The sequence below is a fragment of the Rhamphochromis sp. 'chilingali' genome (genome assembly GCF_963969265.1).
Source record: "Rhamphochromis sp. 'chilingali' genome assembly, chromosome: 16".
Lineage (NCBI taxonomy): Eukaryota > Metazoa > Chordata > Actinopteri > Cichliformes > Cichlidae > Rhamphochromis > Rhamphochromis sp. 'chilingali'.
Window position 1 is genome coordinate 30991834 of NC_137943.1, and position 21824 is coordinate 31013657.

General features: G+C 42.1%; 2 protein-coding genes across 2 annotated transcripts; one reads left to right on the forward strand and one right to left on the reverse strand.

The window, feature by feature from the left end:
* Window positions 1-2085: 2085 nt before the first annotated feature.
* On the forward strand, window positions 2086-4076 carry LOC308412394 (tripartite motif-containing protein 16-like). Its single transcript, XM_080906711.1, has one exon. It carries the CDS (start codon window positions 2198-2200, stop codon window positions 3854-3856), a length of 1659 nt encoding a protein of 552 aa, XP_080762837.1. The 5' UTR covers window positions 2086-2197; the 3' UTR covers window positions 3857-4076.
* Window positions 4077-11746: 7670 nt separating this feature from the next.
* Window positions 11747-20466, reverse strand: LOC308383589 (uncharacterized protein; the record flags this gene model as incomplete). The annotated part of the gene is made up of 3 exons (XM_080861632.1): window positions 20158-20466; window positions 12472-14140; window positions 11747-11755 (listed from the first exon to the last, which is right to left on the reverse strand). The coding sequence occupies exons 2-3, from the start codon at window positions 13846-13848 to the stop codon at window positions 11747-11749; spliced, it is 1386 nt and encodes a 461-aa protein (XP_080717758.1). The 5' UTR covers window positions 13849-14140; window positions 20158-20466.
* Between the last annotated feature and the right edge of the window lie 1358 nt (window positions 20467-21824).

The window sequence follows — 21824 nt, forward strand, 5'->3', positions numbered from 1 at the left end:
CAACCAATCAGAAGCCAGTATTGTAGAGAGTTCATATTTCTTTTCATGCAATTGAATAATTTTGAATGTTTAGGTGAATATTTATATTTAGAGTATTTTCTCGATCAGTGTCTTCAGTCCTGACCCTGAGTGCGTACATTTAAAAATAAAGTGATATAACTTCTTTTACATTACTGTGAACTTCTTGTACAGTTTGACAGCTGATTGTTGTCGTGTTTGTCGTCATATGAAGATCGTTTCCTGAAGAGGACTGAACGCTCCACACCACCATCTCTCACCTGGAAGTGCAGGGCCGTTACGCCAGGCTGCTCTTTGTTGACTTTAGCTCTGCTTTCAATACGATACTCCCGGACAGACTAATAGATAAACTGCTGGAAATTGGACTTCCTTCCACCACCTGCCGCTGGATCAGAGACTTCCTCTCAGACCGTGTACAGAGAGTTAGAGTGGGGCCTCATCTTTCCTCAGCCCTCAGCCTCAACACCGGCTCTCCACAAGGCTGTGTACTGAGTCCCCTACTGTACACTCTGTACACACATGACTATGTTAGTTCCCACCCAGACAACACAGTCATCAAGTTTGCAGATGATACCACTGTGGTGGGGCTCATCTCAGGGGGAGATGAGACTGCATACAGAGCTGAAGTTCAGAGGCTGTCAGATTGGTGTGCAGACAACAACCTGGACCTCAATACCACCAAAACAAAAGAACTGGTAGTTGACTTCAGAAGGAGGAAGTCTGAGCTGCAGCCTGTCAGCATCAACGGGGAGTGCGTGGAAAGGGTCTCCAGTTTCAAGTTTCTGGGTGTGCACATAGACACAGACCTCCAATGGAGCTCTAACACCTCTGCGGTCTTAAAGAAGGCCCAACAGCGTCTCCACTTTCTGAGAATCCTCAGAAAAATGGACCTGAAGAAGGAGCTGCTGACCGTCTTCTACCGCTGCTCCATTGAAAGTGTGCTGACATATTGCATCGGTGTGTGGTTCTCCAGCTGCACCACAGCACACAGAAAGGCACTCCAGAGGGTCATCAACATGGCCCAAAAAATCATTGGACATCCTCTTCCCTCCCTGAAGCACCTGTACAGCACTCGCTGTCTCAAGAGGGCACGCAGCATCCTACGGGACTGCACACACCCAGGACACCGGGTGTTTAAGCTGCTGCCGTCTGGCAGGAGGTTCAGGCTGCTGAGGTCCCGAACAAATAGACTCAAGGACAGCTTTTACAACAGGGCAATAGCCCTGATCAATGTAAATAGCTGACCTGACTGGATACCTCCCTGGACTTTTTAGGGGGAGGTAACAATGTTTAAAACGATAACAATAATATTTATATTTATAACAAGGTGCAATAATAATTAATGTGCAATAATAACAGTGTGCAATACACATACACTTATTCTTCTTTTTTATACTAAGTTAATATACTGTGTTGTGTTGTTTGTTACGTTGTGATGTGTCATATCGTGTCGTGTTGTGTTATATGTAGTGCCGACGTAGGACAGTTTTTCCAATTTCATTGTACTACTGTACTATGTATGACTGTGCAATGACAATAAAGAGTTATCTTATCTTATCTTATCTTAACAGTCATTTAGCCTCTGGCTCCATCCATGAATCTGATGTTTGCTGTATAATCTGTGCTGTTAATAGTGTAATGGAACATATAATTTGTACATATAATTTCATATGTAATTATGATGATCTTTACCCATTAAGATTTCAAATGAAACGATAAACAAAGGCCAAGAAAACTGAGTTAAACTCCTGAGTCTACTATATATTTGCACCATGAAGAAATGAATTCTTTGCACCAGTAATAAATAATCAAATATATCAAATTATCATCAATTATTTAAATAAAAAGAACCATCGCTCCAAACAAAACAACAATTAAACAGAGAGTCCTATAAAACTTCAATTTCAAACATCCACGTAAAGTTAAACTATTAAACTTTAACTGGGTCAGACTTGTTACTGCATGTTGTAACCAAACATACCACACCCTGCATCATGTGATTGGCTCTTGGTCGCTCTGTAAGAATATTTCTTTAGTGCCTCCCTTCACAGATGTGTCTGTATCAGGATGGGTCTAAACAACATGGTGTAAATGCAGTTGCTGGTGAGCCTCATTTCCTGTAGGAGGTGGAAGTGAAACTGTCTGACAGTCACTGAGAGACGGTGAAACGGCACAGCACATGAATCAAATGGATCAAACAAAATTCTGCTGTTCAGTCTGTTTGGATCCACTGAAGGATCCGGTGACTATTCCCTGTGGACACAGCTACTGCATGAACTGTATTAAAAGCTTCTGGGATGAAGAGGAAAAGAAGAAAATCTACAGCTGCCCTCAGTGCCGGAGGACTTTCACACCGAGGCCTGCCCTGGAGAAAAACTTATTAGTGGAAGATTTAGTGGAGGAGCTGAAGAAGACTGGACTCCAAGCTGCTCCTGCTGATCACTGCTATGCTGGACCTGAAGATGTGGCCTGTGATTTCTGCACTGGAAGAAAAATGAAAGCATTCAAGTCCTGTTTATTCTGTCTGGCATCTTACTGTGAGAAACACCTTCAGACTCATTATGATTCACCTACATTCAAGAAACACAAGCTGGTGGAGCCCTCCAAGAAGCTCCAGGAGAACATCTGCTCTCGTCATGATGAGGTGATGAAGATGTTCTGCCGTACTGATCAGCAGAGTATCTGTTATCTCTGCTCTGTGGATGAACATAAAGGCCACGACACAGTCTCAGCTGCAGCAGAAAGGACTGAGAGGCAGAGAGAGCTGGAGGTGAGTCGACAAAACATCCAGCAGAGAATCCAGGACAGAGAGAAAGATGTGAAGCTGCTTCAACAGGAGGTGGAGGCCATCAATCAGTCTGCTGATCAAACAGTGGAGCACAGTGAGAAGATCTTCACTGAGCTGATCCATCTCATCCAGAAAAGAAGCTCTGATGTGAAGCAGCAGATCAGATCCCAGCAGGAAACTGAAGTGAGTCGAGTCAAAGAGCTTGAGGAGAAGCTGGAGCAGGAGATCACTGAGCTGAAGAGGAAAGATGCTGAGCTGAAGCAGCTCTCACACACAGAGGATCACATCCAGTTTCTACACAACTACCCCTCACTGTCAGCACTCAGTGAGTCTACAGACTCATCCAGCATCAATATCCGTCCTCTGAGCTACTTTGAGGATGTGACAGCAGCTGTGTCAGAGGTCAGAGATAAACTACAGGACATTCTGAGAGAGGAATGGACAAACATCTCACTGACAGTCACTGAAGTGGATGTTTTACTGTCAGATCCACCAGAGCCAAAGACCAGAGCTGAATTCTTAAAATATTCATGTGAAATCACACTGGATCCAAACACATCACACACATGGCTGTTATTATCAGAGGGGAACAGAAAAGTAACAGTAGAGTATCAACAACAGTCTTATTCTGATCATCCAGACAGATTCACTGAATCGTGGCAGGTCCTGAGTAGAGAGAGTCTGACTGGACGTTGTTACTGGGAGGTGGAGTGGAGAGGGGGAGTTGATGTAGCAGTCGCTTACAAGAATATCAGCAGAGCAGGGAGTGGATTTGGACGTAATGACAAATCTTGGTCATTAGATTGTAACAACAACAGTTATACATTTTGGTACAACAACATCCAAACTCGTGTCTCAGGTCCTCGTTCCTCCAGAGTAGGAGTGTACCTGGATCACAGAGCAGGTATTTTGTCCTTCTACAGCGTCTCTGAAACCATGACTCTCCTCCACAGAGTCCAGACCGCATTCACTCAGCCGCTCTATGCTGGACTGTTGTTTTACTATAATTATGATTATGGAGCCACTGCTGAGTTGATTAAAGTGAAATAGACTGAAGTCTTTCATATTGTGGGTTTAAATCTGTATTTTAGTTTCATTTTATTTTCTCTCCATCATTTCTGCACAGAGATCAGCTGTCAGTCAAACATTATGGGTGGTACCTCCACATCTTCTAGTTGTTCTCTTGATGTTTCTGAGTTTTTAAAGGAGATCTTTCCTGTGACTGTTTATGGAGGCTATCACTGCTCATCATCATTTTGATTTACTAAAATATTTCTGCACATGAAAATGTAAACTTCTCTATCCTCTAAATGTTTCTGGAATATTTGTATTGAACAATGTCGACATTTCTCTTTATGAGTATGGCAGACCATGTGTGTTTGTGTTTGTTTTTGTTTTTGTCAAAATCATCAAACAAATGAGGAAAAACTGTGATTTTAATGAATGAATTCATATATTGTGTTGATGTTTTATTGTGTGAATAAACTGGAAGGTTTGACTATAAATCAAACTTTGAACAAAGTCTTTTCTTCTGTCTTCATTCCAGGATCTCACTCAAATCTGATGCAGAAAATATGAAACTAATCTGAGAGAATAACTGAAGCAGTTTTCCTCCTGAAGCATCACAAAGTTCAGAGTTCATGTTTCGAGCAGAAGATTCAGCAGTCGCTCTGTGACCTTTCAACTTTCTTCACTAAAACAGCTTCATTACAGAGAAACAAGTCACATTTTCTTCATGTTCTTAAGTCCTTTCAGATGTTTTTAATGGTCCTTGAATGCAGCATCAGTGTCGCAGGTTTAAAAGGTCACTTTCTGTTGTGTTCAAAGATTTCCTTCAGATATGTTCTTTAATCAGTAAAGCCAGTGATACAGCAGTGTCATTAGCTGTGTTATTGGCACCAGGCTGTGTTTATGTATGTGTTTAAATCTGTCTGAGGACGTCTTCAGCATGAAATGATCATTTGCTCAGCTGCTGTGTCTCAAATGACTCCTACAGTCTTTGCTTATGTGACCAACTTTTAAACAACCAAAACAAATTCCCCTTTCCTTGATAAAAGTCAACTTATCCCGATGAATTTTAGCTTTAAACTGCTTACAATTCTCTAGTAAATGATTGCTGTGTGAACAAAACAAACAACTATGCAGAACAGTGGAATTTGTTCTGCTTCCAGTTGATTGAGTTTTGAGGTACGATTACTTGTGATTCAGATGTAGAATTTGTACCAGAGTAATCTCTTTCTGCCGGAACAAATGTATCAGCACAAGGCGCTTCTTGTACGTGCCCTCTTTCAAAATAAGAGTTCATTCCATCAGAACGCTCAGAGCTACAAACTGAGTTTATTTTTAAGACACGAAGCTTTGCCTTAGTTGCTGCCAACTCTGTTTCCAAGGATAATTTCTCCTTTTCTTTTCTCAGTTTTTCCTCTTGCGCTTCAATAGAATGTTTTTCTTTAATGCAGCGAGTCGCTCCATGAGCGCTGCCTTGTCAGCCGCAGCTTTAATGCGTGCGGAAGATGTTGATGAAATTCGACTTTGCTGTGACAATGTTTTCGAAGGTGGCTTTACACTTGAGATATTAGAGACACTGTCTTCAGGATTTATTTCATCCAAACTTTCAACAGCTTGATCATTAAGAGCAGTATTGCTTTGTTCAGTATACGGCTCGCCTGCTTCCTGCAACCAAACATTTACTTTGTCCATAAAAACACAGAATGCTGTCACCTTAGACTGAAAATGTGCGCTTTGCCTTTTCACTTCATCTTCTGGCAGTGGCAAACTTAAAAAGGATTCTTGCAAAGCGTTTGCATCTTGATAGCATTTAATAAACTTCCCAAATTCAGAAGACACTTCCTTAACGTTCTCATGTGAGGTCATTAAAGCAGAAATTTTCCCCATGTACTTAGATGCTTGCTTACACATTGAACTCCGCTTTTCTTGGCATGTCTTTATATACAAATCCAAACCTTTTGGCGTAAATTTGATGCTTCTTTTCTCTGCTTGCATCTGAGTGTCATCCTCTTGTTTACTCTCTTGTTTACTCTTAATATCCAACATTTTTATTGTCCTCTTGGATTATTTCAAACATTATAAAGATGCACAGCACACTGAGAATCCATAGCATAAAGCGCAAACATGATTGCACCGAACAAACATTTCCACGGAGGGCGTTGGCATGTTTCAATTAGTGATCCTATTATGCACAAATTTAGTACATCAAAACTCAGTTCATCAGTCTTTGTAGTGAAATAATGTCTTTAAACTCCAATAGCTTCACCGTTTTCCTTTACGGCTTAAACAATATTGTCACTCACCAGCTTTGATGAACGAGTGACATGTTGATCCAGGCTTCAACATCAAATCCGTCTGGAGTACTTACAGACGATCCAGTAACTTTTATTCGAGTTCGACGGTGATCCTTGAAATCCATATATCCAACATATCCATTAATGAAGGATTATTCCTTTGTCCACGGGCAGGTTTTTTACTTTTTGTAGTGGCAATTCCTTTTGTTTGACAAACCAAACATCCCACAATTAAAAGTCCACAAGCCACTGCTGCACTGAGATAATATTTCGTACGCAGGCAAAAGAAGTCCACTGTCCAAACTTTAAAGTTGCGTTCTTATGGTTTATTTTATCCAGTTTGGCAAGCAATAACAAGATCCATTTTTAGTTACGTCCTGCTGCTTCTCCTGCTCTAGTAAAAAACCATAGGCTCACCCCAGTGCATGCTGGTCCTATACCAGTCTCTTTATTTATAGAAACAAAATGGCCCTACAGCTTTTACTGACTAATTTAACAAGGTAACATCAAACAAACAAAACATTGAAACAAATATTAACCTACAAATAAACTTGTAAATAAACCCCAAAATATAAGTAAACTAACAACAAACTTTAACTAATTTCAAAATAATAAAAAAAATAAGAACAAATAGCTCCAACAGAAGTTATTGCTGCAGACTGAAGGTTCTGTAAACTACTCAGTCATAGAATGATTACGATATTGAACTAAAACAAATGCCTGAATCCTAAATTATGGATATCCTATTGTGGTGATCTAAAATGTAACACTAAATGTGATTAAAACACTAAAACTCTGGACTCCGGGGCTGAACGACCGCGGGGATCACCAGCCCGAGGAAAACACAAAATACACATGACTCCGTGAGAAAGACAATTCATTCTTGAATGAAGACGTTGATCAGACACATTTAAAATGTAGCCAATTGTGTTTATTATTAAATTATTAAGGAAATAGAAAAGCGGGGGAATAGAAAAGGGGGAGGGGTGGGGGTTAAAGAAGAGGGTAAAGGAAAGGGATAGAAAGGAGGAAAGAGAGGAGAGAGAACCCCAACTATGCCCTCTGAGCAAGCACTGGGTGCGACAGTGGATAGGAACAACTCCCTTTAAAGGAAGAAACCTATGACAGAACCAGGCTCTAGAGGGGCCAGTCAACTGTCGGGACTGGTTGGGGGGTGAGGGTGAAAGAGAGAGGGGGGGGGGGGAGATGGGGCAGGTGTTAGGAGTTAAGGTGAAAATTACGATGCAACGGTGGAGGAGGAAGACGGGGTGACATCAGCAGAAGGAAAAGTAGAAAAAGTAGAAAAAGCAGGAGTGCTCTTTCTCCAGAAGAAGCGGAAGCGTTTTTTCTTCTTTTCCGTGATCTTTTCCACGAGCACTCTTTTCTCTAGGATGAGGGTTCGTAACTCATCAATTGTTTGTGTGTTTTCCTTCTCAAGTTTCCTGCATGTTGTCTCCACTTCTTCTAATTTGCCTTGTTTTTCTTCCAGCCTTTCTTTCAGTTCTTTACATTTGGCCTCCTGCATAAGCTTTGCCTCGTGCATCTCTGTATAACTGTGTTGTAATTTGTTGTGTGCGTCTTGTAGCTGCTGACTTCTCTCGAGTTCTTGAAGTGTACACTGCAGGTCTTTGTTTGTTTTCTCTACTTGCTGCTTTAACATCTGCACCTCAGTGTTTTTGCACTTCAAATTGTTGGAAAGTTTCTCCAGTTCTGTGTTTTTTCTCAGCATGTCACTGAGCTTACTCTGCATCTCTGAGCATTGTTTTTGCACTTTTTTCTTTTCCCCCTCCAGCTCAGTTGTTTTGGAGTTCAGTTGGTTATAACAGTCTTGCAGTTGTTGGTTTTTCCTCTCAAAGTCCTGGAGAATTTGTTTATCTTCTTTCTGCTTTATTTCCCATTGTTCTTTGTCTTGTAGGAAATCCTTATTTCTTTGCACTGTTTTATCAAGCTTTATTTTCAGCGCGGTGTATTTTTCCTCCACGCCTTCAAGCTTGGAGTCCGTTTCTTTCTGTTTAATTTCTAGTTGCTTTTTTTCTTGAAGCAACTCTTTATTTTTGTTCAGTGTTTTATCAAGCTTCGCCTGCAGTGCTTTGTACTTTCCCTCCATGCTTTGCAGTTTGCGCTGCTTTATGTCCATTTGTTCTTTTTCTTGGAGGAGTTCTTGATTTTTTTGCAGAGCTTCATCAAGCTTTATTTGCAAGGCTTCCTTGTGTTTCTCGCTGTCCTGAAGCTTGCAATCCATATCTTCCTTTTTCATGGTCTGTTGCGCTTTCTTTCGAAGAAACTCAACCCTTCCTTTCAGCACTTTTTCATTTATCTCAGTGCCTTGGAGTTTTATGACCAGTTGTTTCTTCTCTTGGAGGAGTTCTTGATTTTTTTGCAGAGCTTCATCCAGCTTTACTTGCAGCTCCTGAATCTTTTTTTCCCTCTCTTTCTCGTTTTTCTTCTGTTGGAGGATTTCTTCTGTTGGTTTTTCTTGTACTTTATTAAGCTTTGCTTGGAGCTCAAAGATCCTTCCCCGCATGTCTAGGAGTTCCATTTCTTTCTCCTTTATAATATCTTCCTTATCGAGAAGCTGTCTGAACAGTTTATCTGCTTCAGCGGTCCTTCTCTCACAGTGCTCTCTCAGTAAGATAATCTCCGTTCGTTGTTTAAAAAAACTTTCCCAGATGTAATTGGTGTACTCTGGCAGGGGCGGGTGTCGCGTATTGTGATTGTTCATGAGATTTTCCTCATGCATTTCTTCCAAGCACATCTTCTGCAGTTGCGTATCGTCTTCTCGATTGCAAAGAGGAGCGCTGGGCTTTACGTTTTCTCTTTTTTTCTGCTTTCTTGGAGACATGTTGGAATCTGTTAACAGTGACTCTGAAAAGGATCCAAAAAGGGCTTCTCTGGCGAACGTTCGTTTGAATGCTGCAAACATAAATGCTGCGAATAACGGACTAAAAGTTCTTGCGTCTCACCCCTATTTATAGGTTTTAGGATCAAAGGATCGAAGGATCACAGTGGTGGTAAGATTCTAAATGTGTGTGACATCACAGTTCCGTAAGCCAATGAGGTTGTCACATGACATTTGTGAGAGGGCATTCCTTACTTGGACAAATTATCAATAAGCTTTCAATACCAGTAACAATGGTGACAGTATAATTGACAATTATGTGTCCAGTATGTTGGCTGATTTGCTTTTACTTTTTGCATATGAAAATAAAAGCTGGGCTGATTTTAACACCATTACAAGAAGTGTTGTTAATTATTCTTTTTGAATCCTAATCAGGTTACCACAAATTGTCTTTTAATTTAGTAGAACTTGAAATGTTTGTCAGTGGATAAACAATTCATAATGCAAAGTCAGAAACATCAAGTTATTCTTAGTACTGCATACTTGCAATACATAAGTTGTCCTAACAGTCATGTAGGGCATCTGTAGTTCAGGGGGTCGGGAAGCTCATCTTGTAACTGGATGTAATATTAGCAGACAGAGGGTTTGATGTTGCAGAATCTTTGGAGTTGTACCATGCTGAATTGAAGAGCCCAACTTTCACCAAAGGAAAGAACTAACTGGCCCCTAGATTGCCCAATCAAATCTCTTAATGCCACCAGCCCTCCCCTACCTTCACTGTGTGCTCAGCTTGTAGAAAAGAGTTGAGTGTGGAAGAAATGGCAAAAATGTGGAGCTGAAAAGCTAAGAGAGAAAAAGAAATTATATATAAATCAACGTGTCAAATTAATGGACATGTTAGTTATTGGAGTTCTGGCTGCATTTTATATATCTATATTGTGTCCTTTTTATAATAAATAATAAAAAAAACATTATTTATCCTCACTGTATGAACATTGTTGGAGTCCTTGAAGTCTCGTCATGTTGAAGTTACTCATGTGATGTGATGTTGTTATAATGATCCAGCTGGTGTGCAGCCATCATATTAGAGTTCTCTTTCTTCTTCTGATTTTATTATACCATTTTTCTGTGATGGTGTCACATTTACAGTGGTCGCAACAATTGCACCTATAGGACCCTGAAAAACTGGTGCACAGACTTCAGAGTCTAATAAGTGTCACCACTGTAACCACTGCATAATGCAAACCATGACACGAGTTTAGTCTTGGTGTGAAACTCATTTTGGTTCATAGACACCAATCTGACCTTAAGTGGAACAGACCCATAAAACTAATGCGTAATAAATAAATCGAAATTCTCCCATCATCATTCTTTGGTAGGAAGTCATAAATAGGAGTTAAATTCAGACTCTGCACGGCTGGCTTCTCCTGTAACCCTGCATGTTTCTAAGGTTTGTTTTCTTTCTTTTTTTGTTGTTGTTCTTGTGCTTTTTGTCCTCGGGTGAGGTTTGAAGTGTCTGTGTGGTGCAGCTGGTCTGGTCTGTCCAGGCTGCACCACACAGACACTTCCAATCACCACACATCAAAGTACAAAGCGTATGACGTCATCACATTCTGTGTTAGGAAGTCACATTTAGGAGTTAAATTCATTGTTCATCATACTCAAGAAATCTTTCTGTTATCTTGATTAACTTATCCCAACATTGTCAATCAGACTAAGTGATCACATGACGCTAGTTATCAACTCTATAAGGTAAATCAGGGTTTCCCATTTTAGCTACTAGCCTGTTTACATGAAAGGGGTGGCGTTGGGGGCATTTGACCAATCACATAGAGAGCAGCAGAACAGCTGACTTTACAAAGAAAGATAAAACTATAAACATGAAAAGGTTAAACACTTGTATTAATAAAGTTCAAATAGGAACTAAAAGTTCTTTTGCTGAGCTCTGTTGATGTTTACCAGTCTGGGAGAAAATACAAGCATAAATACAAAAATGGCCGTGGATATACTGGGAAAAGCATGTCGAATGATGAGCAGTGATACAGGAGACCAAGAGGAATTGCTCAGATAAGATTAAATGCTGTCATGGACGAGGACATGCTAGGGACAAGCGTTGCAGACAAAAGAAAAAACGAGATTAATGTTTATAGAGGAATTCAAAATGTTGTGAAATTGTTCTGCAGACAAATGGGAAAAGTCAAAGAATGAAGTCGAATTTAAGAATCTAAACTGATTAGACTACTGATGCTCATCAACAGAGATGGGCAGTGTTGGGGGAAAACTCTGTAAAAGACCCAGGAGAAATAAAGACACAATGAGACAAAGTTACTTTCTTTATCAAACGTGTACACGGGTGAGCTGCGAAGAACAACTCACACCATGCACAGTGGCTTGGTAATTTTTATAGGAAAGACAGTGAGAACAGGATAAGAAAATACAAAACAAATGAAATAAACAACTCCATATGTGGCGCTAGTCTCGTCAGCAGAGAGCTGGGAGAAGGCTGTGAGAGATAAAACAATCTAAAACAATATGTCCCAAAACAGTATGTCTTTGCTGAGAAAGTCTAAAAAGATTATTCTAAACTAATCTAACCATAGGCAAAGGGCAGACAAAAGGCATCTTTGTACATTTAAAAGAAGGTAAAGAAACATAGAATCATTTTTCCTGTAACATTCCCCCCTGTTTAACTTATTTTAAATGTATACAACAATTGTCTATGAAAATTATTTATTAAGTATCTTAGGCAATTTTTAATTTCCAAAAATCTTCAAAATGTCAGCATAGCAGAAATGGCAGTCAGTTGGTCTAAAGAATAAAACAAAAGAAAATAATAAAAAGAAAAACATAATAAAACAAAAGAAAATAAAAAGAAAAACATAGTAAATGAAAATCATAGTAAATGAAAGAACAAGTGGAAAAAACAAGAAAAAAAATAATAAAACTACAAAAAATAAAGGATAAAAACCTTATATTTTAAAACGAAAACTTACAAAAAATAAAAGGATGAAAAGTAAAATGAAAACTTTATATGATGAAAACCTAATATGTAAAATGAGAACTTCAAAAAATACAAGGATGAAAACCTTATATGTAAAATGATGCAAACCTTAAATTGAAAACTTTATATGTAAAATAATGAAAACTTCATGTTTAAAATGAAAACTTCAAAGAAAATAAAAGCATGAAAACGTCATATTTAAAATGAAAAACGTTATGTTTAAAAGTCAAGACTTCAAAAAAATAAAAGCATGAAAACTTGCATAACCTACTAATGTTTTAATCAGTGCATGATCACTTGACAAGTCATTTTTAATCACCACGTCATTTATTAGCAGCTAGTACAAGTTCTCTTCTAACAGAATTGCAACCGGATGTTGCTCTTCTTGAGGCACGGCAATATAAGCAGTCATTGTAGTTGTTATCATCTTTGAAATCATTACTCTTAGGCATGGCAACACACACAACACTAATATGAGCAGTGCTATCATGATGAGACCTAGAAGAAAAAATGGCTTTGCTACAGTAGCCAGCCATGAACCGCTGAACAGCCAGTCAAACCAGCCTTGTGCTGTAGCTGCTCCAGGTGTGTGTTCAGTGACATATTTTTGCAGAGCGGTCAAATTCTGCAAAGCTTCATAAATGTCTCCTCCAGTTTCGTATCCATCAGGGATAAAAGTGCAACATGTTTCCCCGATCAGCTTGCAAACTCCTCCTTGTGATGCTGTTAGCAGGTCTAGTGTCAGTCTGTTCTGCAGCACCATCGTTCTGATGGCCTGCTGTTCTCCTGCTAAGGCAGTTCCCAGGGTCTTAGTCAAGTTGATGTGTCGTAGCAGAGCATATCGGTTGATCTCCACGTGATCCCGCACCTCGGCAACTCCAATGCCGGGGATCAAGCTCTGTAAGAATTTCACTCCTCCTCCCCAGATGCGAAACTCTCCCGGCACTCCAGTGTCCACGGTAATGCCGAAAGAATTGGGGGAGGCGATGTCCACTTCACGTCTCTGCCGGCTGCTTGGGTGATGTGCAACACTTTGCATGAAGAAAACGTGATCTGATAATTCCACCAGGGCGCACAGACCTCCCCAACCTTCAGGGAGTGACAGATAAGCCTTGTTGCCACATAGGAAGTACCAGTCAGCCAAAACTCTGGTTCCTCTGCTGCTGGGTGCCGTCCGTGCACATCCTGTCTGGTACTGAGTCTTTGTTTGTAGTGGCATTCGGTAGCTGTAGTCGGAGCGACAGTTTAGGCCCATCAGCGTCGTGTCACTGGCACAGGTGGCGTTGATTGAACAGGCCATACACTTCCTCTCGTTCCTTGGTGGGCAGAAAGTGTATATGGACTTACATAGGTGAGTAGGCAGCTCCCCCACTGCCCGCGATCCATTGTTCATCACACATACTGGCAGTTGTGATGCGTTCAGTTTGTTCAGTAGAATTACATCAGGCAGTGGGTCTGAGACTTGGGGCCAGGTAAGTAGGTAGGTCTGTCCGGAACAGTTCACATTTGTGAGTGATGATGACCTCCAGGTTGCTTTTGCTGGGATGCTGTAGTTGGCTTTGGACCAAAGAGTACCGTAGCCTGGATGTGTTGCCAGGCCCAACAGACACCAACTGCGATCTTCAGGTATGCTGTACGGCCACAGGCCAGACGTCTGTGAGGATAGGGGCATATGGGTACATGCATAGCAGTCAGTTTTGTTATTCAAGTGAGCTGTAGTGTTCATAAACTGCCACCAGAAGTTAGTGGCGTATCCATGGGGAAACTTGGTGTACTTTCCTTTGTCATACAGTGTCTGCCTTTTTTCCATGTAGCGTGACTTGTTGTCCCTCACGGAAGCAAAGGTGAGGAGCCCGGCCATGGTCAGGGCCGCTGCAGTTGATAAGAGCCACCACCTCATGACGACGGAACACACCCTCCTGTCGCGAGTAGACCCCCCGGCCAGGAAAGCTGACCCCTCCACCGGGCGAGATCACAACAAGCGGGCAAGCCTGCCGTCAGCTGTGTTTAGATGGCTTCACTGACTCGCCTGCAGTGACTCTGATGGACCCAGGATGGTCGTTCCGCAATTTTGCAAGCGGTCGGTGTAGTGAGGAGGACTTGGTATGGCCCCTCCCACCTGGGTGTGCTCCAGTTTTTCCTTTGGAGCACCTTGATCAGAACCCAGTCACCGGGCTTTAGTCTGCAAGACACTGGAGAAACATCATCAGGTTGTTGATTATGTACAACGATCTCTTTGTTTTCTAACAGCTTAGACATCCACTCTGCTAATGTGTGTTCTCTGATTGCTTTGTCTATTGGTTGACTGGTAATGGGCAGTGGAAACGGCCTGCCATGAATGATTTCAAATGGAGTTAGTTTATGGGAGCCTTGCGTTAAGCGCATCCACATTTTCACTAAACCCAAACATTCAGGCCACGGCCTTCCTGTTTCTGCCATGCATTTCCTGAGCCTTTGTTTTATAGTGCCGTTAGTTCTCTCTACAAGGCCTGCGCTCTGAGGGTGATAAGCACAGTGGTGTTTTATGCTGAAACCGAGTGCTTCAGAGACCTTAGTGATGACATCATTTACAAAATGAGTGCCGTTGTCTGACCGTATCAAAGCTGGGATGCCATATGTGGGTATGAAGTGATTGCACAGGCACTTTGCTACTGAAATTGCATCTGCCTTTTTCACTGGATAGATTTCCGGCCACTTTGAGAACACGTCTATAACCACTAAGGCGTATTTTGACCCTTGACATTCGCTTAGTTCAATAAAATCCATATGAATTGTGTGAAAAGGATGAGGCGGAGTTGGAAAACGGCCTCTTTGTGGTCGCAGGTTACCCTGAGCATTATATTTTTGACACGTCATGCACGTTCTGACAAATTGTTTTGCCGAAGTTTCAAAATTTACAGTGTAAAAATGAGTGTTGACAATACAGGTCATTCCCCCCGATGACAAATGCGTACAGCCATGAGTCACTAATGCCGCCATTTTGTGGAGCGATTTTGGCAACACTGGCTTGCCATAACACATCATTAAATCGTTTGTCAGAACTGCACCGTGTTTTAGCCATTTTGCCTGCTCTGCTGTGCTTGCTGCTTTTTGTTCACTTTGCAACACATCCAGTGGAATCTGATGTGTGTTTACTGCCATCAATGTCATGTTTGTTTTTTGTGCCGCCTGTTTTGCGGCTCTGTCAGCAAAATTGTTGCCTGTAGTAATAAAAGAGCCATCAGTTTTGTGTGCTGCACATTTACACAATGCGAGTTGTTGTGGTAAATGTATTACAGTCAGCAGGCGTTGTAAGAGGCTTGCATGCTGGACTGGTTTACCGGTTGATGTAATCATTCCTCTGTTTTGCCAGAGCTTTGCGAAATGATGCACAGCAGAGAAAACATACTGGCTGTCTGTATAAATGTTTATTGGTTTATCTTTGTGGATTTCACATGCACGAATAACAGCTATCAGCTCAGCGCTCTGTGCAGAATATGAAGAAGAAAGTGGTTTTGCTTCTATTATTCTACTGTCTGTGGTTACTGCGTAACCTACACAATTACGGCCTGTGTTGTCTTTAGAGGCCGATCCGTCCACAAAGACATCAGTAAAACCAGCTTGTGGCTCAGCATGAATGTCAGGGCGGGGTTTGGTGTCTTTGTCTAATTCTGCATGGCAGTTGTGCACATCTCCATCAGCTGGTGTGCTCACTAGAGTCCCTGGATTCAGTGTGCCACATTTTTCCAGTGTGATGTGAGACTGTGATAGTAAAATGCCTACATACGATAGCTGTCTGGCATGAGTCAGGTAAGAGAGATTGGCTTGCAGCAGTATAGATGTGACAGCATGCGGGACCTTGACAACTAGTTTGTGGCCTAAGACAATGTCTGCTGACTTCTTTACTGCCTCTGTGGCCGCTGCACAGCTTTGGACGCAAGTCGGCAGGCCCGAAACTACAGCGTCTAACTTACACGAGTAGAATGCTAAAGGGCGCTGTTTGTCACCAAAAGCCTGTGTCAGAACTGCCTTCATGTAGCCTGCCCCCCCATCAACATGCAGCACGAAAGGCTTGTCATAATCAGGCAGGGCCAGGACTACATTTGTTTGTAAAGCCACCTTTAGGTTAGTAAATGCTGTGTCTGCCTCTACCGTCCACGTTATTGTGTCGCGCAAAGCGAGGTTTTTGCCATAAATCATGTCTTGGAGTGGCTGAACTGTTAGTGCATACTCTGGAATCCAAGCTCTACAGAAATTACACAAACCTAAAAAACTCATCATCTGTTGTTTTGTTTTAGGTTTGGGTGTGTTTTGCACTGCCAGCTTTCTGGTTCCCAGCAGTGTTTTGCCCTGGCCTGTGAGTGTGTGTCCGAGATATGTAACGTTATCACTCCACAGCTGCAGTTTGTGTTTTGAGACTTTGTGGCCCTGTTCAGCCAAATGCTGTAGCACAGCAAGTGTGTTGTCTTTGCACGCCTGCTGTGTGTGTCCGGTTATTAGAATGTCATCTACATACAGCAAGTATTGACCTAGCTGTGGGAGCTTACAGCTAGACATTGACTTCTTCAGTGCTTCTGCATAGAGGGTTGGGCTATTCTGGAAACCCTGGGGCAAACGAGTGTATGTGTACCTCTGACCCTCATAGGTGAAGCCAAACAATGGCTGTGAGTCTGGATGTAGTGGAACTGAGAAAAAGGCGTTTGAAAGGTCGATTACTGAGAACCACTGTTCGTTCGGTGTGACCTGATTCAAAATAGTGTGTGGATTAGCAACCACAGGTGAGATTTGTTCAGTCACTTCGTTTATAGCTCTCAGGTCATGTACTAGACGGTATGCACCCGCGGTCGCTTTTTTAACAGGAAAGATAGGAGTGTTACAGGTGGCTGTCTTTGTTTTTATTAAAATTCCTGCCTTCTCCATGTCTGCTATCACTGGGCGAATGCCATGTCTAGCCTCAGCAGTGAGTGGGTATTGAGATATCAGTGGTCTGTGTTTTGAGAGAGGTTTTACTCTTACTTCATCAGCATTTTTTATAAGGCCTACATCAGCAGGGCCGGCAGACCAGAGAGTTTCAGGCAGCTGAGCTAGTGCTGCCTGGTGTCATTCAGTCAGTTGTGCGTGTGTTTCAGCGGCATCGGCTAGGTGTACAGCGGGCCTGACTGTGACCACCCAACCCAGTGTGTATCGGAAACACCCTGTCCGGCGGCCTTGCAGCCAGCCTTCATGAGTGTCTTCCGTTTTTTCATAAGTGTCTGCTTCAACCCTGGCTAACACATTTCCTAAATCTTTCCAGTCTGAATGATAGTCATGCGCTACAGACACGTGTGGCTTAGGCATGCGGTTCAAAGCCTTCACGGCTGCTGATTGGATTACTGAGCACACTGCATTTCCCGACTTTGTGACATACAGGTGTTGTAAAGTCAAACTCTGTGGTCCTAGCTTCCACACTTGCTTATCGTAAAGTGGGTCTGGACCTGGAGTTTGTTTAAATCTCAACGTGTTGTGATAGTCAGTGGGTTTCTGGAAATAGGATGTTGGGGGTGTATATTTGCGGGCCACATCGTGTAGTTTTGTGAGCTCGGGCAACTCAAGAGTCCAGTAGTAATGTGGGACACCGTAGCCTTGAGAGAGACACACATTGCTGCTGTGTGCCGTGTTAATGCTATCTGGCTCTGGTGTGTTGTCATTTAGCATGCATTCAGCAATCATGCCATTCTCTTCCGGTATCACGCCTATCTTGAGTGCTGTCAGAGCGTCTCTTCCTAGTAGGTTTACTGGGCATGACGGGTCATATATGCATTTAATGAAGCACCTGCGGCCACTTTCGGTATGCATTAATTCTAACGGGGCAGTTAGTAGTTGTACGGTGGTGTGGCCTGTGGCTGACTTCACAAGTAATGCATCTCTTGAGTACTGTAAGTTTTTAGGCGGCTGCCTTAGAACCGTTTTACATGCTCCGGTGTCACACAACATTTGGATTGGTTGCCCGTTCACATGAATTAGCAGCATTGGTTTGTATTCTGACCCTAATAGCAATTGTTCTATGTTAAAAACTTCCCCTCCCTCATCAATGTTCATGTCTTGTGTGTTTTCTAGTCACATGTCGCTGTTCTCCATAGATTCGCCACTGTTTTGCCTGTCATTGTTTCTCCTATTATTTTGTGTCTGTGGCTTGCTCCTGCAATCTCGTGCAAAATGACCTTCTCTCCCACAGTTAAAACAGGCATTGTCTTTGAAATATCTGCTGTTTCTGTTAGGGTGTTTGCGGCCTTGCTGCCGATTGCCTTGCTTCCCTCTCTGCCTCTGATAGCCTCCCGAAAATGCAAGGAAACCTGTCTCTGAATCTATGGTGAAGACGTCAGCCTTATTTTTCTGTTTGTGCACTTTTGTGGCGTGTTCAGCATGTAACAGGGCATCCGGCAGGTTGCCAGTGGTCATTGTGACCCAATGTTTCTCTACATGTGCTCTTATTGGTGGGAGTAGGCCATTTAGAAATGCATTTTTTAGCTGCTGCTGGAATGGCGTTGCATCGCCATCGGCATAATCTAAACCTGAATGCTGCCTAAAAACTGGGCGCAGGCGGTCTAAAAAGTCTGATGCAGTTTCATTTTCTTTCTGTTTCACTTCTCCTATTTTATTGTAGTTTGGCTTGGGGGCCAGCTGTAATTTCACACGTTCATAGAAGTTATGTAGTTGGCCTTCTAAATCAGGGTCACCTGCACGCAGGGGTTGTGGTCCGTTGCCGACCACTAAAGAATCTAAAGGATTATTGATTGCCCCCCCAGTGAAAGAGCCTTTCACTGAGCCAAACTTCAAACCTAAAAGATCTTGAAGTACCTGGTACATTTCATGACCGTTTAAATACCACTGAGTCCTAATTGCTTCAACTGCTCTCTTCCATATGTCAAAACCGTCATGCAGGGGCGGGACATCTTTAAGAACATTTTTGCGATCCTCATGTGACCATGGTCTAAACACAAGAATTGTGGGGTGTGCGTCTTGATGCCCCATAGGTCCAATTGGCTGACCATATCTGGGGTTAGGTGAACTTATTAATGGAAATACTCCTGGGGGGCTTGGGGGGTCAGGCCATATTTCCCTGCCTATATGATCTTCCCCTATATCTGCTTCAGGTGCATGTGTTAATGACATTTTAGCTAAATCTGCCTGCACTGAACCGTAAGGGTTATTCACAGCTGCATCTTTGTCTGTTTGCTTGGGAGTTGATGCAGAGGCAGTAACATAGGGGGGAGGGGCTGCAGCCGTTGCTTCAGGCACCTCACAGCTTTGCTTTTGTTTTTTATTCTGTCGCTTTTCTCTATTCTCAGCACGTCTCTGTTGCTCTTTTTTCCATGCATCTAGGAAAGTTAATTCATGTGTGCGTTTTCCTTTCTTTCTAAGATTTGTGGTTGCACTTATTTCCTTTAATAAGCTATCTTTGAGCTGTGTTAAAGCTGCGGGGCTGCACGTACCCTCCCACCCAGGACATGACGTCTTTTTAGGATTACGCCATCTCCTTGCGCTGATTTTTCCTGCACCTGGATATTTATTTTCTATCCACTGTTCGTCATTAATGAACTTTTGTGTATACTGCCCATTATTGGCAACAGGTTTAGAGGTTTTATTCCCCATTTTTCAATTTTTATTATTTAGTGTATCTTACTTATGTATTTATTTATTTAGTTTTATTTATTTATTTATTTATACACTGGCAATACAGCTGCTATCCACCTTCGCTGGTATGAGGAATGAGAGTGGTTGTTCACACGCCCTTCTACTTTCGGACTATTTCCAAAAGCGGTGTGAACTTTACGAGGCGGAACTCGACCGTTCTCCCAAACCACCAGCACTTCAGCGAACAGCAGTGAAAGAAAAACACAGTAGGAGCGGCTCAGTCTCTTATTGGACCGTGAAAATTCAGCTTGCTCCGTTAATTAAAACAATACACACACACACATTCACAGCTTTGACGCGCGCGACCGGAACCCTTATAATAAGGGGAGCTCCCAGAGCTACTTACTCCCTAGACCCAGTCTAGACCCAGCTGGGGGAGCTACCCAGAGCTCCAAAGCTACCAGTCGACGAGCTCCCAGAGCTACCAGCCGACGAGCTACGCTACCAGTCGACGAGCTTCCAAAGCTACCAGTCGACGAGCTACTTCCGCTATTTTAAATTCCCTGAATTCAAAATGCGATTTTACGCAAGATTGTGTCAGTGTGTCTGTATCTACCTGGTCAGTGTCGCCGGGTCTGGTCCACCTCGATCGGGCCCCACCACCGTGGGTCGCTTTCTAAGAACGTTGGCCAAGACTCGAATTTAACGCCCTTGGTCTTTGACCACACACCTAGTATGTGGGCTGTCGACAGACGAGCAACGTGGACTGGTCACGGAGATGGGACACGATGGAGGCGATCCGGCTCGAAGGACCAAGAAATGTTGGGGGAAAACTCTGTAAAAGACCCAGGAGAAATAAAGACACAATGAGACAAAGTTACTTTCTTTATCAAACGTGTACACGGGTGAGCTGCGAAGAACAACTCACACCATGCACAGTGGCTTGGTAATTTTTATAGGAAAGACAGTGAGAACAGGATAAGAAAATACAAAACAAATGAAATAAACAACTCCATATGTGGCGCTAGTCTCGTCAGCAGAGAGCTGGGAGAAGGCTGTGAGAGATAAAACAATCTAAAACAATATGTCCCAAAACAGTATGTCTTTGCTGAGAAAGTCTAAAAAGATTATTCTAAACTAATCTAACCATAGGCAAAGGGCAGACAAAAGGCATCTTTGTACATTTAAAAGAAGGTAAAGAAACATAGAATCATTTTTCCTGTAACAGGCAGTAACGCGTTACTTGTAACGCGTTACTTTAATCTGATTACTTTTTTCAAGTAACGAGTAAAGTAAGGGATTACTATTGCAAAATCGGTAATTAGATTACCGTTACTTTCCCGTAGGAACGCTGCGTTACTGCGTTACTAAAACCGTGATTTTTTTTGCGAGAATGTCTCATGACAGTGACGTAAGCAAGTGCGACGTTGGTGACAGCAGCTGTGTGCAGATCAACAATGGATCATATATCGAGTGCGGAGAGAGTATGAGCGTGCAGCGTTTAAAGTGTGGAAGTACTGACCTTACTTTGAGTTTGATTCCATAAAAAGTGACAAAAACATTAGCGTCCATCGTGCGTGGGAAGAAAACTTCTTTTTACAGCGAAAAAAACCCCTAAACTTCCAACAAGCACCGAGTAGCTACGACGTGATGGGAAACTCACAGAGACACTTGCGCGGATTCTTCAACTGACCGCAGCACACCTGCACCAGGGTAACCCTCCGCCTACCCTGCTCCTGCTTTACAGGTGAAAATAGAGCAAAAGGACCGCTGAGTCTTTGACTTTATTTATTTTCTGCTGTGTTTTACTTGCATCTGTTTGAAAGAGTGAGTGAAAACACAAAAAATATTTTATTTTATGTGCTGGAATGTGTAGAAAATAGGTTTAAATGTTAAACTAATTTATTCAAGTCAGAGAATGTTGCATATAATTAAATGTTTTGCTTGATGCATAAAGTTAAAAGATTAAAACTGATAAAACAAGTTTTAAAAAGAGACTTTTCCATTTGATTACATTTTGTATGATGGATTATGTAGAAAAAGTAGAATTGGGCTGAAAGATCTATCACTTTATCACCTCTTCAGGTTGTAAATCGTGTTTTTAAAAAGTAACTAAGTAACTAAGTAATTAATTACTTTTGAAAATAAGTAATCAGTAAAGTAACGGGATTACTTTTTTGGGGGAGTAATCAGTAATTAGTTACTGATTACTTTTTTCAAGTAACTTGACCAACACTGCTCATCAATGGAAAGATCCTCCCACTATCCATGGCACAGCAGTCC

What these genes read in the sequence shown, in the direction of transcription:
- LOC308412394 (XM_080906711.1), top strand. Translation starts at nt 2,198, where the DNA reads ATGAATCAAATGGATCAAACAAAATTCTGCTGTTCAGTCTGTTTGGAT.